At 39.0% G+C, this 14,176-nt stretch overlaps 2 protein-coding genes across 2 annotated transcripts in view; one reads left to right on the top strand and one right to left on the bottom strand.

The window, feature by feature from the left end:
* LOC144085360 (tropomyosin alpha-4 chain-like) overlaps positions 1-1,901 on the bottom strand; it is a 16,355-nt gene extending 14,454 nt beyond the window's left edge. The window contains exons 1-2 of the mRNA XM_077614530.1: positions 1,823-1,901; positions 722-801 (exon numbers count right to left, since the gene is read on the bottom strand). The gene's annotated coding sequence lies outside the window, so the exon portion shown is untranslated. The remainder of the gene's footprint in view (positions 1-721; positions 802-1,822) is intronic.
* ap1m1 (adaptor related protein complex 1 subunit mu 1) lies at positions 1,421-14,176 on the top strand. The gene is made up of 12 exons (XM_077614529.1): positions 1,421-1,606; positions 2,309-2,465; positions 3,480-3,547; positions 3,614-3,744; positions 3,835-3,982; positions 4,074-4,200; positions 5,702-5,844; positions 6,620-6,691; positions 6,902-7,060; positions 7,945-8,070; positions 13,181-13,256; positions 13,676-14,176. Exons 1-12 carry the CDS (start codon positions 1,565-1,567, stop codon positions 13,696-13,698), a joined length of 1,272 nt encoding a protein of 423 aa, XP_077470655.1. The 5' UTR covers positions 1,421-1,564; the 3' UTR covers positions 13,699-14,176.

The following is a 14,176-nucleotide window of genomic DNA, read 5'->3' as shown; positions in this document are numbered from 1 at the left end:
TCGATAAAAGCCAACAATGGCCCTGAGCAGTTTCACTGAGCCGACGTGTGAGTGTATAAGAGTTTGTATGTACATTGGATTGGATTGGATAACTTTATTCATCCCGTATTCGGGAAATTTCATTGTGACAGTAGCAAGAAAAGGCATAGTTATAAGTTAGACAGTCGGTTGTCCCTTTAAGAAGCTACGTCAGTCAGGGTCTTAACGAGTTCTCCAACAAAAAACAGTAAAAGTACGGGAAATTTGGAGCTTTTCTTTAGCCTAATAATTAATAGGGCATTAAGTTTGACTAAATAATAATTCGCAGTTTGTATTTAGGGAATTTGAGCAACGATTTAAATGGTAATTATCAATAACCTTCCGGGCGACCAAAAGACCGGCGACCAAACGAACGAGTACCATTATGGAGAATGTGCTATTTCATGGAATTTGTGGTGCTTTGTTAACTTAGGTTAAAAATTAATCAATAACACAATAAACATTTTGTGGGCTGCTACCTATTTTTTTAAATTTATATTAAGCTGCTCCTATGTAGTTTTCCAATTCTAAGCAACGGTCAGGCCACGAGAGAACACGATAAGGTAAAGTTCGAAAGCTATGTAGAGCTGCAGTTTTAGTACAAATCATGCGATAATCGGCTGGAAACCATTTTCTCTTTTCAAAGTCAAATTCAGCTTATTTGTTTTTCTTCCTACTTTAGGCCTTTAAAAAAAAATCTTACTTGGTTCTTGATGCTTTGTGAAACATGATGCAGTTCAGCTCAGTGTGCGTTGTTGGCACTGAAGCAAGCACAGGAAAGACCTGTTAAAAATCAAACAGGGGCGTTATTATTACTTGTTCACATACTTTTTCATATTTCTCCACATTCTTCCCGTGCTGAAAACCTGAGACAAAGAAAAACACGCATTTGTATTATAGCAGTTTGGAGAAGATTACATTGAAAGTGTGATTTGTAACCATGTCAAGTTACGTAGTTTAAAATATAAACTACTTTAATTTATTTCTCAAAGTAATATAAATAATTACCCATATATCTGATTACATTTTATTTCTTATTTATAATTTTGAATATAAGCTCTCAATCATTTTCACAATTTAGGACCAGTACTGCTTTTCTTTTTACTGCAGTGTACTGAACTGATAATATAACATTGTACATTTCCCATGCCTTAAAATTTAAGAAATGAACCACTTGTTTGTTTGTTTTTACACACGATATTATGATAAATAACACAATTAAACATAAAAAAGATAAAAATTTAATATTTTTTGTTGAATTATGTGCAGAGCATGTGATAAACATTATTCCACGTGTAACTAAGGTATTGGCAAATATAGCCAATTTATATACATATATATAAGGGTGTGTAATATATTTTAGTATATTATTGAGTATCTTTCATCCTAGTCAACAGGGGGAGCTGAATTGTTCGAGAAAAAGCGGATATGCCACACACCTTGTATTATAGCCAAGTATTATGAATGAACGCCTGAATTTAATTTTCCCCTCGTAACAAACTATCATCGGTGTGGACGAGGCGTCCTGCTTGAAAAGAAAATCAAAATGTCTGCGAGTGCCGTCTACGTCTTGGATTTAAAAGGAAAGGTAAAGAAAGAGAGATCCATAACGGGGCCGGCTGGCTAGCATTAGCCTTTAAGCTAACGAGCTAGCCGCTGCTAGCTAACGCTTTCCTCACTGACATCTTAATGCGACGTGGATAACGGCCCATCGCTAATACTGTCGCGTGGATTACAAATAATGCCAGGGAATACAAAATTAATATCGGAATGGTTTTGTGAATAGTATGCGTCAAACGCTTACCGGAGTGATGTCAAGGCTTAAAAAAACACGTCCAATAAACTGACAGCTGTTACATCCGTCTTGGAAAATGAAACCAGTAGGATGCACACACCAGGCCAAAATAAACCACTAATTAATTTTCTATTAAAAGGCTCGTATAGAGTCGAAAGATCTAATCTTTATTTGACTACTTTTTTATTTCCATGTTGCAAAAAATAGCGCATTTCATTTAGTTTTTCAGGGATTTACAAGGAATATATAAATGACAAATTTTGCTTGCCCTAAAAATATATAGTTATTATTATATAAAGATATAGCAGGTGTACATTAGAATGTCAAATGGCAGCCATGCACAATCGATCAAATAATTGTTTAATCTATTTTAATACAATTCCTACTGAATGGATTTGTAAAAAAACAATAAAAAAATGTGTTACCGGGTATGAGGACTTAACATTGCTCACATTTCTATCATAATTAAGACTAAATATGGATTGTTTCTGTCAGGTGCTGGTGTGCCGTAACTACCGCGGCGATGTCGATATGTCTGAGATCGAGCACTTCATGAGCCTCCTGATGGACAAAGAGGAAGAGGGGACACTGTCCCCCATCCTGGCCCACGGCGGTGTCCGCTTTATGTGGATTAAACATAATAACCTCTACCGTATCCTTTCACTTCGTATTGTCATGCACGGAAAGCATAATTGCATTAGAACATGAGAACCATGCTTGAAAAAGTATTTGGCTCCTTCTCAAAATAGTTTTTTGCTTTGTTTCATTACACTTTTTTCACCGTGAACAACCTTGCTTAGGAAAAAACAACAACACTGTATATACCGTATTTTCACGACTATATGGCGCATCGTATTTTTAGCCGCAGTGTCAGTAACGAGTGCTATTTCTGTATTTTAAACACACAAAGGACGCACCGTTTTTTTAGACGCATATATATTATATATGAATATCTAACCGCAATAGCGCTGGCTACCGGAAGCAGCCCAAGACTCCTTTTTTCCGGTTTCCGGTGCGCAGTGACTGCTGGGATATATAGTTCTTGCACGCTACACCCACACGCTAAAAACACGTTTTTAAAAAGGCAACGGAAGCAAAACTGAGTTCGGTTGTACTTTATTTAGCCATTTTACAACTTACTCACGTCATCATCACCCACAAATCCATCAAAGTCCTAATTTTCTTTGTCCGAATTGAACAATTGTCCAAATGAGTCATCGAAAACGCTGAGTTTTATACGTTCGTCCAGGCAGCCACAATCCATTCACAAAGAGTAGCTAGCTGGTAGCTAGCGTAACTTTTCCAACGGTGCTTTCCATGCTTCGTCAAGCTGTATTGATGTCGATGTATACAGGCCACAATCCATTGGGTGTATTGACAAAAGAACTACTACATATCCCAGCAGTCACTGCGCAGTACTTTGTCTACGGGAAAATAGTAGAGTCGGTGTACCCTATCGACTGATTCATTTTATTTTATCGTGATAACAATTTTAGTATTGGTCCATATATAAAGCGCACTGGATTATAAGGCGCCCTGTCTATTTTGGAGAAAATATAAGACTTTTATGTGTGCCTTATAGTCGTGAAAATACGGTACGCAAATTGAGAAGAAAGTCCATTTTGTACTTCAATGTTTACATTTTTCTTGACCTGCATTTCTTCAGTGGTGGCAACATCCAAGAAAAATGCAAGTGTTTCCTTGGTGTTCTCCTTTTTGTATAAAATTGTCCAGGTAAGAATTGCATTTTGTAATGTAACAATCTGAATATTTTCTAAAGATTGTTTTGTCCACCTCAAGGTTTTCTCTGAGTATTTCAAAGAACTGGAGGAAGAGAGTATCCGGGATAATTTTGTCATCATATACGAGCTGATGGATGAGCTGATGGACTTTGGCTACCCGCAGACCACAGACAGCAAGATTCTGCAAGAGTGAGATATCCCACAATGCAATGCATCCTGGTCAATGTCATAAACTGTACCACCTCCCGTCAGGTTAATGCCATATTGTCTCCTTTTCAGGTATATAACTCAGGAAGGGCACAAGCTGGACACGGGCGCCCCCCGCCCACCCGCCACTGTCACCAACGCCGTCTCCTGGCGCTCAGAGGGCATCAAGCACAGGAAAAATGAAGTTTTCTTGGATGTCATCGAATCGGTCAACCTCCTGGTAAGAGCAGATTGTTATAATTTTGGGCAATTTTGTTATGTGTTGTCTCCTGTCTTAATTTGTCCCTCCCTGTACTACTTCTATTTGTCAGGTCAGTGCCAATGGCAACGTCCTACGAAGTGAAATTGTCGGCTCCATTAAGATGCGAGTCTTCCTGTCCGGCATGCCCGAGTTGCGCCTGGGCCTTAATGACAAGGTTCTGTTTGAAAACACTGGACGTGAGTTCCCACAATAAGTTCTAATTTGGTCTAAAACATGTGGATTGGATTGGATAACTGTATTCATCCCGTATTCGGGAAATTTCGTTGTCACGGTAGCAAGAGGGTGAGGATGCAGAAATGGGAAAGGCATTTTAGACATAAATAGATAGGTAATAAGTAAGTTAATAAATAAATACATGAATAAATAAATAAATAAGCGTGTTGTTGAAATACATATATATATACATATACACATACGTGTACATACACATATATGTACACGTACATATATAAGCACATATATACATACACAGATGTACATGCATGCATACGGTAGGTCTTAAATAATAATATTATATTATAATATTATAATTATTATAAAATTATAATAATATAATATTATATATATATATATATATATATATATATATATATATATATATATATATATATATATATATAATGTTTAAGTTACAACTGCACATATATGTACACATACATACACATACATATATATATAAGCACATATATACATACATACACATAGATGTACATGCATGCATACGGTAGGTCTTAAATAATAATATAATATATTATATTATAATATAATTATAATTAATTATTATAACATTATAATAATATAATATTATATATATTATAATATTGTTTAAGTTACTACTGCACATATATGTACACATACATACACACATACATACATACACATAGATGTACATGCATGCATACGGTAGGTCTTAAATAATAATATAATATTATAATATATTATTATAATATTATTATTATTATTTATAAAATTATAATAATATAATATATGTATTATAATATATAATATTGTTTAAGTTACTACTGCTCTTTCTTTATTCTATTTGGTACGATGGAATATTTTTTTAAGGATGCAATTGGACACAGAGATTCAAGTGTTTGTATTTTGGGGAAAACCTAAGTTTAGTTTTTGTATGTGCAAGATGCATTTTAGGTGCCTTAAATGGGGAAAAATAATCAGACAACTATTTTTAAATGGTAATTGGAATAACGGTAATGTTTTTTTAGTTATAGTTTGTATGCTTACTTTCAAAGAATCAATCAGTCTAGGTCATTTTAAATGTGGGGTGTGAAGTAGTCCACTATTTTTCCACTCATTGTGGCTAATCTTGGTAATCCTCGCGCTTAGTGGAGGTATCATTTTACAATAACGTGGCCATAACAATTTTTTTAATCATGAAATATTTTGACAGCAATCAATTTGACTTTGTAAACTCAGTAACTAGTGGGAAACACAGTTAGCAGATCGCAAAAGTACAAAACATTGTCGCTAAATGGTGTAAAAACAAAAATGTGTGGATTCTGGTGCTGATACAACCATCGATATTGAATAAATTATTTAGTGCATCTATTTTTACACTAAGTCACCATGTTTAGCAGCGTCCACGAATCAGGATATGCCCTACAAAAAACAAACATGGACGAACACAAACACAAGGCTGGTCTTCCTTTCCTCTAGGTGGCAAGAGTAAATCGGTGGAGCTAGAAGATGTCAAGTTTCATCAGTGCGTTCGCCTGTCTCGCTTCGAAAACGACCGCACCATCTCCTTCATCCCGCCAGACGGCGAGTTTGAGCTCATGTCCTACCGCCTCAACACTCACGTGAGTATTTTTAATTTTTATATATATCTTTATTTTCGGTGGTTTGAAAATAGTTCAACAAGTTGCTGTCAGCTGCATAGCATTCAAGTTTTGTCTACTAAAATAAACACCATTTTACATGCAGGATTGGACTTCTAGGGGAAAAAATAGCATTGTGCTCACAAAACAATACTTAAAATATTAGATTAGATTAAACATTATTCATCCCGTACTCTGGAAATTTAAATTCAGTTAAAATATCAATGCATAATTAGTTATTGTAGTGTATGGCATAGCCAAGCTGAGAAAAACAGCATACGAGTGAAGTTTTGGAAGAAAATAAAAGCATCGGAAAACCTTGCAGACATAATTAGCAAAGGATTATAAGGAAGAAAAGGGGGGGGAAACTTCAAAATAAGAGGAGCCCCTCATTCAGGATTTTATAACTAACATGGATGCAAGTGAGCAACTTTTATCAATAGTATTTTGCTACATAATTTTAGCTAAAACTTGACATCAGTTACCCTCAAATCAATGTGTCCTGTTGTACTAATGTATATCGTTCACTAGAGGGAGACTAAGTAACAAGAAAAAGAACGATTAAATGCAAGGTAACCAAATAAGTTATGTCAATTTTTAAAGGGGAAAAAAGGGAAACGCATCACCACTGTATGCATAACTTTTACTCACATTGCGCAAATATATTTCAACTTCATTTCATGGCCAATAAAAAAAACGGGCAAAACATTTTTGGTTACCTGCACCAAGCAAATTGTAAAAAGTCTGTTTGCTTCAGGTGAAGCCTTTGATCTGGATTGAATCTGTCATCGAGAAGCACTCCCACAGTCGCATCGAGTACATGATTAAGGTACATTATGTTATCGTCTGTCTGTCTGGCACATTTGGACGTATCCTTATTGAACAATTTGATTGATGTCATTCCTGTCTTTTATGTGCCACCGCAGCCATCGTAATTGACTCATGTCATGTGCATGGCAATCCGAAATGAAAGCGACAAACTGGTTTTCTCATCTTGACCCACTTGTTTACCCACTTGCCTTCTCACCGCCACTTCTAGGCAAAAAGCCAGTTTAAACGGCGCTCCACCGCAAACAATGTGGAGATCCACATTCCTGTGCCAACGGACGCTGACTCTCCCAAATTCAAGACCACGGTTGGAAGCGTCAAGTGGGTCCCTGAGAACAGCGAGATCGTCTGGTCCATCAAGTCCTTCCCCGTGAGTGACTCATTACATTTGCGAGCCATGAAAAATGACATTTAGTTTTTTGCGGTGAGTCATTTCGCAGACGTTTTTAATTCTCCAGTCTAGGGGTGTCAGACTCGGTCGGATTGGTTCACGGGCCGCATTAACGTCAACTCGATTTCATGTGGGCCGGACCATTTTAGATAGAATATTTATTTATTTTTTATTATAAATGGATTAAAAGAACTGGATTAAAAGCCCTGAATATTCAGTTCTTTTATAGATCTAAAATAATGTTTATTTTAGCTTTTTTTATATATATTTTTAGATTTTACAAAATGATTTTTGAGCTAAAAACACAAAAAAATGGATTAAAAAATTACAATTATTGATTTAAAAGGGGGAAATCAGGAAATTTAATATACATCTATACTCTTCATTTTAATTTGATCCTAAAAACAGTTATTTTAGCTTTTTATATATTTTTAGATTTTACAAAATGATTTTTGAACTAAAAACACAGAAAAAATGGATTAAAAAATTACACTTAATGATTTAAAAGGGGGAAAATCAGGAAATTTAATATACATCTACACTCTACATTTTAATTTGATCCTAAAAACAATGTTATTTTAGCTTTTTATATATTTTTAGATTTTACAAAATGATTTTTGAACTAAAACCACAGAAAAAATGGATTAAAAATTTACAATTATTGATTTAAAAGGGGGGAAATCAGGAAATTTAATATACATCTATACTCTTCATTTTAATTTGATCCTAAAACAGAAAGTCGGCACTCATGATTTACTTTCCCGGGCCACACAAAATGATGCGGCGGGCCAGATTCGGCCCCCGGGCCGCCACTTTGACACGTGCTCTAGTCAATTTCTAACATGGCCGTGTCCTTGTCACAGGGCGGCAAGGAGTATCTGATGCGAGCCCACTTTGGCCTCCCGAGCGTGGAGGCCGAAGATAAGGAGGGGAAGCCCCCGATCAGCGTCAAGTTCGAGATCCCCTACTTCACCACCTCAGGCATCCAGGTACGCATCCCTAAAAAGGGGTGATGTAGATCATGCCTCTCTTTAAAAGGCCATCCGTAAAATGTCTCATTAGAAGTGGCATGGCCCAACTAGACCTAAATCGTGAGGTCACAACTTGACCTCATCCTTGCCAAATATTGAGCTCTCAATGAGTCTTTGAAGGCACCACTTAGGAGTAAAAAAAATGCTTCTTACTATCACCATATTGGGATTTAAACAATTCAAACTGGGGTTAGCAAAACTAGCAGTAACAGAAAGATGCTGGAAGTGCTAAAATACCTTCCTGACAGGCCTTTGTTTTTGTCCAGAAAATATTCATGTTGAAAACATGCTCCTTTTTTTATAAAAACAAAATGTTCCCATCAAAAAGAAGTATGCAAATGAGCCTCCTCCTTCGCACTCTGCTCGCATTGTTAAGGCACGCCGACTGCATAATGACAGTCATCTTGCGGCGCAGGAACGCGACATGACATTTTCCCATGTCGTGACGGTGCGCGTTGCGAACGCCACTTGGCATCGTATTCAAAGACATGTTTGTCCTCTGCTCAGGTCGCCATAATTGCACATCTGAGTTCCACATCAAACCAAGTTCAACAATGTATTTTCTTGTTTTTTTTAATTGACTAACGCTGCTAAGCTGTTTTATTTCCCACGCGAGTCTGTCATACCACACATACAGTATGTCAAGAGGAACAAAAGTCAGGATTCCAAAGCATCTGGCCTGGGCTGTGTTTATAATGTTTATTCCTCGGGCCTAATTGCCTTGAACAACTTTGTTTTGGGTTTTTTAAAACATATAAACAAGTCCAGTATGATACACTGTAAAGTGAAACGTTTTTCTTACCTTAACTCCTTCAGTGCCATTGGTGATAAGGAACTTCCAATCATGGGATTCCTTCAATTTTCCGTGTTTGCACACTTGCTTTAACTTCGTGTTGCACCCTGCATTTTATCTTGAAACACAGGGAGAAATAGTCACAATGGTGATTCGTTGTTGCTTTCTCAATGCAGCTTTACTGATATCTTTATCAACACAAAACACCCATATATAGATTAGCAACACCGTGACCGGACGTTTGGTCGAAAGACGTTTGGTCGACCGGACGTTTGGTCGAACGGACGTTTGGTCGAACGGACGTTTGGTCGAACGGACGTTTGGTCGACCGGACGTTTGGTCGACCGGACGTTTGGTCGAACGGATGTTTGGTCGACCGGACGTTTGGTCGAACGGATGTTTGGTAGAACGGACGTTTGGTCGCCGGGTTCGCTCGCTGTCAAATTATGACAGAGTTTACTGTTGATATTTTGATATTAGATATTTAGATATTAAACTCACTCTCTTTCATGATTATAATTTTGAGAGCTCGTTTCAACAGTAACAACCTGGCGACCAAACGTCCGTTCTACCAAATGTCCATTCTACCAAACGTCCGTTCTACCAAACGTCCATTCTACCAAACGTCCATTCTACCAAACGTCCGTTCGACCAAACGTCCGTTCGACCAAACGTCCGTTCGACCAAACGTCCGTTCGACCAAACGTCCGTTCGACCAAACGTCCGGTCGACCAAACGTCCGGGCGACCAAAAGACCAGCGACCAAACGACCGCACACAAATAATCGAATACCGATAAACACTTTAGCATGTCACATTTGCAATCGGGACAATCCCTAAAAAAAATGAGACGCTCCATTAAAGTTAATCGGAAAGTAGACTACTAATTTGGTTATTCTCTCGAGCAAGCCGATTGAGACGTCCACACTCTCATAGACAGGCGCCAAGGTGCGAAACGCCACTTGAAACGGGCTCGAACCGACGACCTGCAATTGGGCGATTTAATTTCAACCTTTCTGCCAATCTAGCTTTGGCGCCCACCCATGTTTCCGTCCTATTCGTGCGTCAAACGGCTATATTAGAGACCGGCAGCAGACTTCTTAAGGCTTTTCGCGCCAACGGCTTCGTGTGAGCAGTGCCAGTGAAGTTTTGTAATTAACCCGTGTAAATATCAGAGCATAGGAAAGTTCCCCTTAACGGCGCCACTAATTGCAGAGGGGGCATCGCAATTGAAGTGCGCGCGATGCATTTAAACGCGCCGATATAAATGCGGCAAGACCACGTTGATGGCAGGTGGCAATTGACGCCAGCGAAGGTGACAAGTTGGGGAGGCATAGGCCAGGCTTTTTTGACAGAGATGCCACAAAATTACACCACCAGAGCTGTAACACAGACGCCACAATTTATGGGCCTCTTACGCAACCTGGTTGGATCTTGCCTTAACGGCAACTCGCCATCTCGCAGTCGGGCTATTTGATGCGTCACAACTTTAGATACCTGCGTACAAACAATCAAATTGCTTTCAATGGAACAGGGAAAAAGAGTTGAGCGATTTTTCTTTGCACGCACTTCTGTCGCTGCTGTTATAAAGTAGAACATTTCCTGGTCTATTTTTACAAGGTTTGATTATTTTACTATTGTCAAATAGTCTAATCCATGGGACGCATTCCAAAAAGCGTGGGACACAATACAGATTGTGAATAAGATGTTAATTCGATGATGTAGAATTGAGCAACTTGTATTCAAAATAGAACATTGATGGCAGTTCAAAAGATTATAGTGAGAAAATTTATAATTTATTTTGGATTCCCTGGTGTCAACAAATCTCAAAAATGTTGGGACAAAGATTAACAGCATCCACTAGAGCAAGGGTGTCAGACTCGGTCGGGTTGGTTCGCGGGCCGCGTTAACGTCAACTCGATTTCACGTGGGCCGGATCATTTTAGATGTAATATTTAGATTTTTTTTAAATAAATGGATTAAAAGAACTGGATTAAAATCCCTGAATATTCAGTTTTTTAGAGATCTAAAACAATGTTGATTTTAGCTTTTTTTAAATATATTTTTAGATTTTACAAAATGATTTTTGAACTAAAAACACAGAAAAAAATGGATTAAAAAATGACAATTATTGATTTAAAAGGGGGAAATCAGGAAATTTAATATACATCTATACTCTTCATTTTAATTTGAACCTAAAACAGAAAGCCGGCACTCAAAAGGACAACGCATGTACATACAAACTCTTCTACACTCACATGTCGGCTCAGTGAAACTGCTCAGGGCCATTGTTGGCTTTTATTGATGCGTAGACCGTGTTGTTTTACCTTGTTTTGTCGCCGGTCTTTTGGTCGTCGGTCTTTTGGTCGCCGGTCTTTTGGCCACCCGTTGTCGCGGTCGGGGCGACCAAAAGACCGTGACCAAAAGACCGACGACCAATCGACCACACACGAACGAAAACAATACTGATACAGAATCGACACGGGAACCCACGCCGTTAGCAAAAACGTCATCAAAATAGCATGCTAACTCTCTGTGTTATTGTTTTCCTTTGCCCTTTCTAAAGAACAAACTGAAACAAGACCTCTCGCTAGCGAACAAAGTTATAAGCAAGATGGTATTTTAGTGGCTTTTCCATAGCATTTTTCGCCAACTACGTGGACAGTCGCACCGCGCCAAAGCCGATGCCGCGTCTGTCCAAGGTTAAGTCTCGCGTTCTGTGACCTTGCTAGGTCGAGGGAAAACAAGGCGACCAGAGGGCCGAGGACCGCTGCCAATCCACCAGCAAATTCCTCACTTTCCCACTCATCTGGAAGCGAGTGTGACAGAGACATGGCGGTTTATCCCCCCTCTTAGCCCAAAATAAAAAAAAGGTCAAGTCAGCCTCACGGTGGTCAAACGCGCATCCGGGCCCGCTAATGGCGCGAGCGCACGTGTGGTCAAAGCGCGGGTCTGCTGTTTACTTGCACACACGTTGCAGTCAGCAATAGTTTTCTCTACAAACTGCGATTGTGACAGCTCGCAGCGCCGTGTCATCCGAGCGCAATCGAGTTTAGGGGGAAGGTTATTTTGGGGCCGTATTCTCGAAACCCAGCCGTGTGGTAAGACTTGTCCGACTCGATTGTCGGTTAACAGCTTGTGAAAGTCATACGAGGGATTGTGCTGATGAGGCCCAAAAAGAAAAACACAGTCATATTGATGAAATGCGCCTTCTATACAAACGGCGTTTCTGTCGCCGCTTCCCCCTTTCGTGAGTCACGACGCAGCTTCCTCAAGAGTTCGTATCGCAAGACTCCCTAAAGATGAACTCTCGGTCTTCCTGAAGGGTTAGAATAAAGGTGCCAGACTCGGGTTGGTTCGCGGGCCGCTTTAACGTCAACTTGATTTCACATGGGCCGGACCATTTTAGATAGATTTCATACCTGTCAACCTCTGCCAATAACTGCCCTTATAAATGATTATGATTCCCCCTTACAAACCCCCAAAAAACCTTACAAACACCGGACGAGTGTTTTGGGATTTGCATTACATATGAAGTACACCTCTACTTACGAAATAAGTCTTGGAACCAATTAATTTCGTAAGTAGAGGTACGACTGTGTATATATATTGACATGATTTACTTTGCTCTTAATTGGTGAGCCATGCTTGTTCCAACATAATAAGATGCATTTAGAACTCTATTAACTTTAACCAATTTATATTTGAACACACGCAACACGCTTATTTATTTATATATTTATTCATGTATTTATTTATTAACTTACTTCTTACCTATCTATTTATGTCTAAAATGCCTTTCCTATTTCTGCATCCTCACCCTCTTGCTACTGTGACAACGAAATTTCCCAAATACGGGATGAATAAAGTTATCCAATCCAATCCAAGTGAATTCAACATAAAACACACACAGCCCTATTTTCTTTGCCACCCTGAAAACAACTACTGCCATTTAGCTTCAACAATCCCGAATTTTTGCGACTCAATTTCCATCTAAAGAAAATCAGGAGCATGCCATCCGAAACTAAAGACCCCCCTCCCCCACCCCCCCCCAAACAAAAGCATTATGCAACAACTTCGATATTCAATGACCACAAAGAGCACACAACTTGTTGTTTGAGCTATACAAGCAGTTTCTCTCTAAATGTCACAACCACACAGTAAAACTGCGTAACCAACAGTACTCGAAATAGTACCTGGTTTGGCAAGTAAAACTGTTTGTAATCAAGACGGAAGGAGCTGTGTATTTTGTAAGTAACCTTTAAATTTTTGGCAGGTGCGTTACCTGAAAATCATCGAGAAGAGCGGCTATCAAGCTCTGCCATGGGTGCGCTACATCACCCAAAATGGAGGTATGTGCACACACACACACACACACACACACACACACACACACACACACACACACACACACTGTTGATGTGTAGGCATTAGGCAAGAATTAGGCAATGGGCTGCAACGTTGTGGGAACTGATGCACTTCTATAATAATTTAAGAGCTACCGCATGAGGCAACTTCCTGTGAAATCTGTGAAAGTGATTTTTTTATTTTTTTATTTCTCCTCTTCTCGTATTATAATGCGGAAAAGCTTGCGCACGCCGGGGTCGTTAGGTTCACTAATTGCCACGCATCCACATCTCATTTCCTTTGCTAGTCCCATCCTCCCTACTTGGGGAAAAAAAAATCTTCCCTAGCTTGATTTCTCTACAATTGCCCCCTCTTTTTATTTATTCGTATATTAGATTAAGTCCTGTTCCATTTCCTCCCGCAGATTACCAGCTCCGCACCCAGTGAGGCAACGCCTCGGCCGGCCGGGGCGGTCAGGAAGCTGGACGGCGGGGGGTCGTGGGACGACTAATGAGTCGTCGGTGGCAGGTGTCAGTCAAGAGACGAAAGAAATCCCACTTCTTTTTTTTTGATCATTTTCCAGGCGGAGGAAAGCGACCACGTTTTCCGACTAAAGCAGGAGTCATGTTTACACGCAGTGTCATCAGTAGGTCACAAAAGTCCCACACTTCTTTGTTAATTCATTTTTTTCTGTATATATTGGCGACATATCAATGAGGTCAGTGTTTTAGTCACAAGTGAACCAATCAGTATCTTTTTGTGTTACAGTGCCATCAGCTTTTGCCCTTTTTGTCAAATTTCAAACACCAAAATGAAATCCAAGTGTTCATATTGTGGTTGCATGCCGATTTCTTATCTATAAACCCTTTCATTATGTAACCACATATGCTGTAAAATCATTAAATGTATATTTAGAGAAAACACA

This window comes from Stigmatopora argus, chromosome 12 (genome assembly GCF_051989625.1).
Source record: "Stigmatopora argus isolate UIUO_Sarg chromosome 12, RoL_Sarg_1.0, whole genome shotgun sequence".
NCBI lineage: Eukaryota > Metazoa > Chordata > Actinopteri > Syngnathiformes > Syngnathidae > Stigmatopora > Stigmatopora argus.
The sequence above is the reverse complement of the archived record's forward strand: the minus strand, read 5'-3'. Positions and strand labels throughout refer to the sequence as shown.

Bases quoted from the DNA above. Each gene is read 5' to 3' on its own strand.
- ap1m1 (XM_077614529.1), top strand. From the start codon at position 1,565: ATGTCTGCGAGTGCCGTCTACGTCTTGGATTTAAAAGGAAAG. The intron at 3,745-3,834 runs GTGAGATATCCC...TCTCCTTTTCAG, and splicing joins GACAGCAAGATTCTGCAAGA to GTATATAACTCAGGAAGGGC. The intron at 7,061-7,944 runs GTGAGTGACTCA...TCCTTGTCACAG, and splicing joins GGTCCATCAAGTCCTTCCCC to GGCGGCAAGGAGTATCTGAT.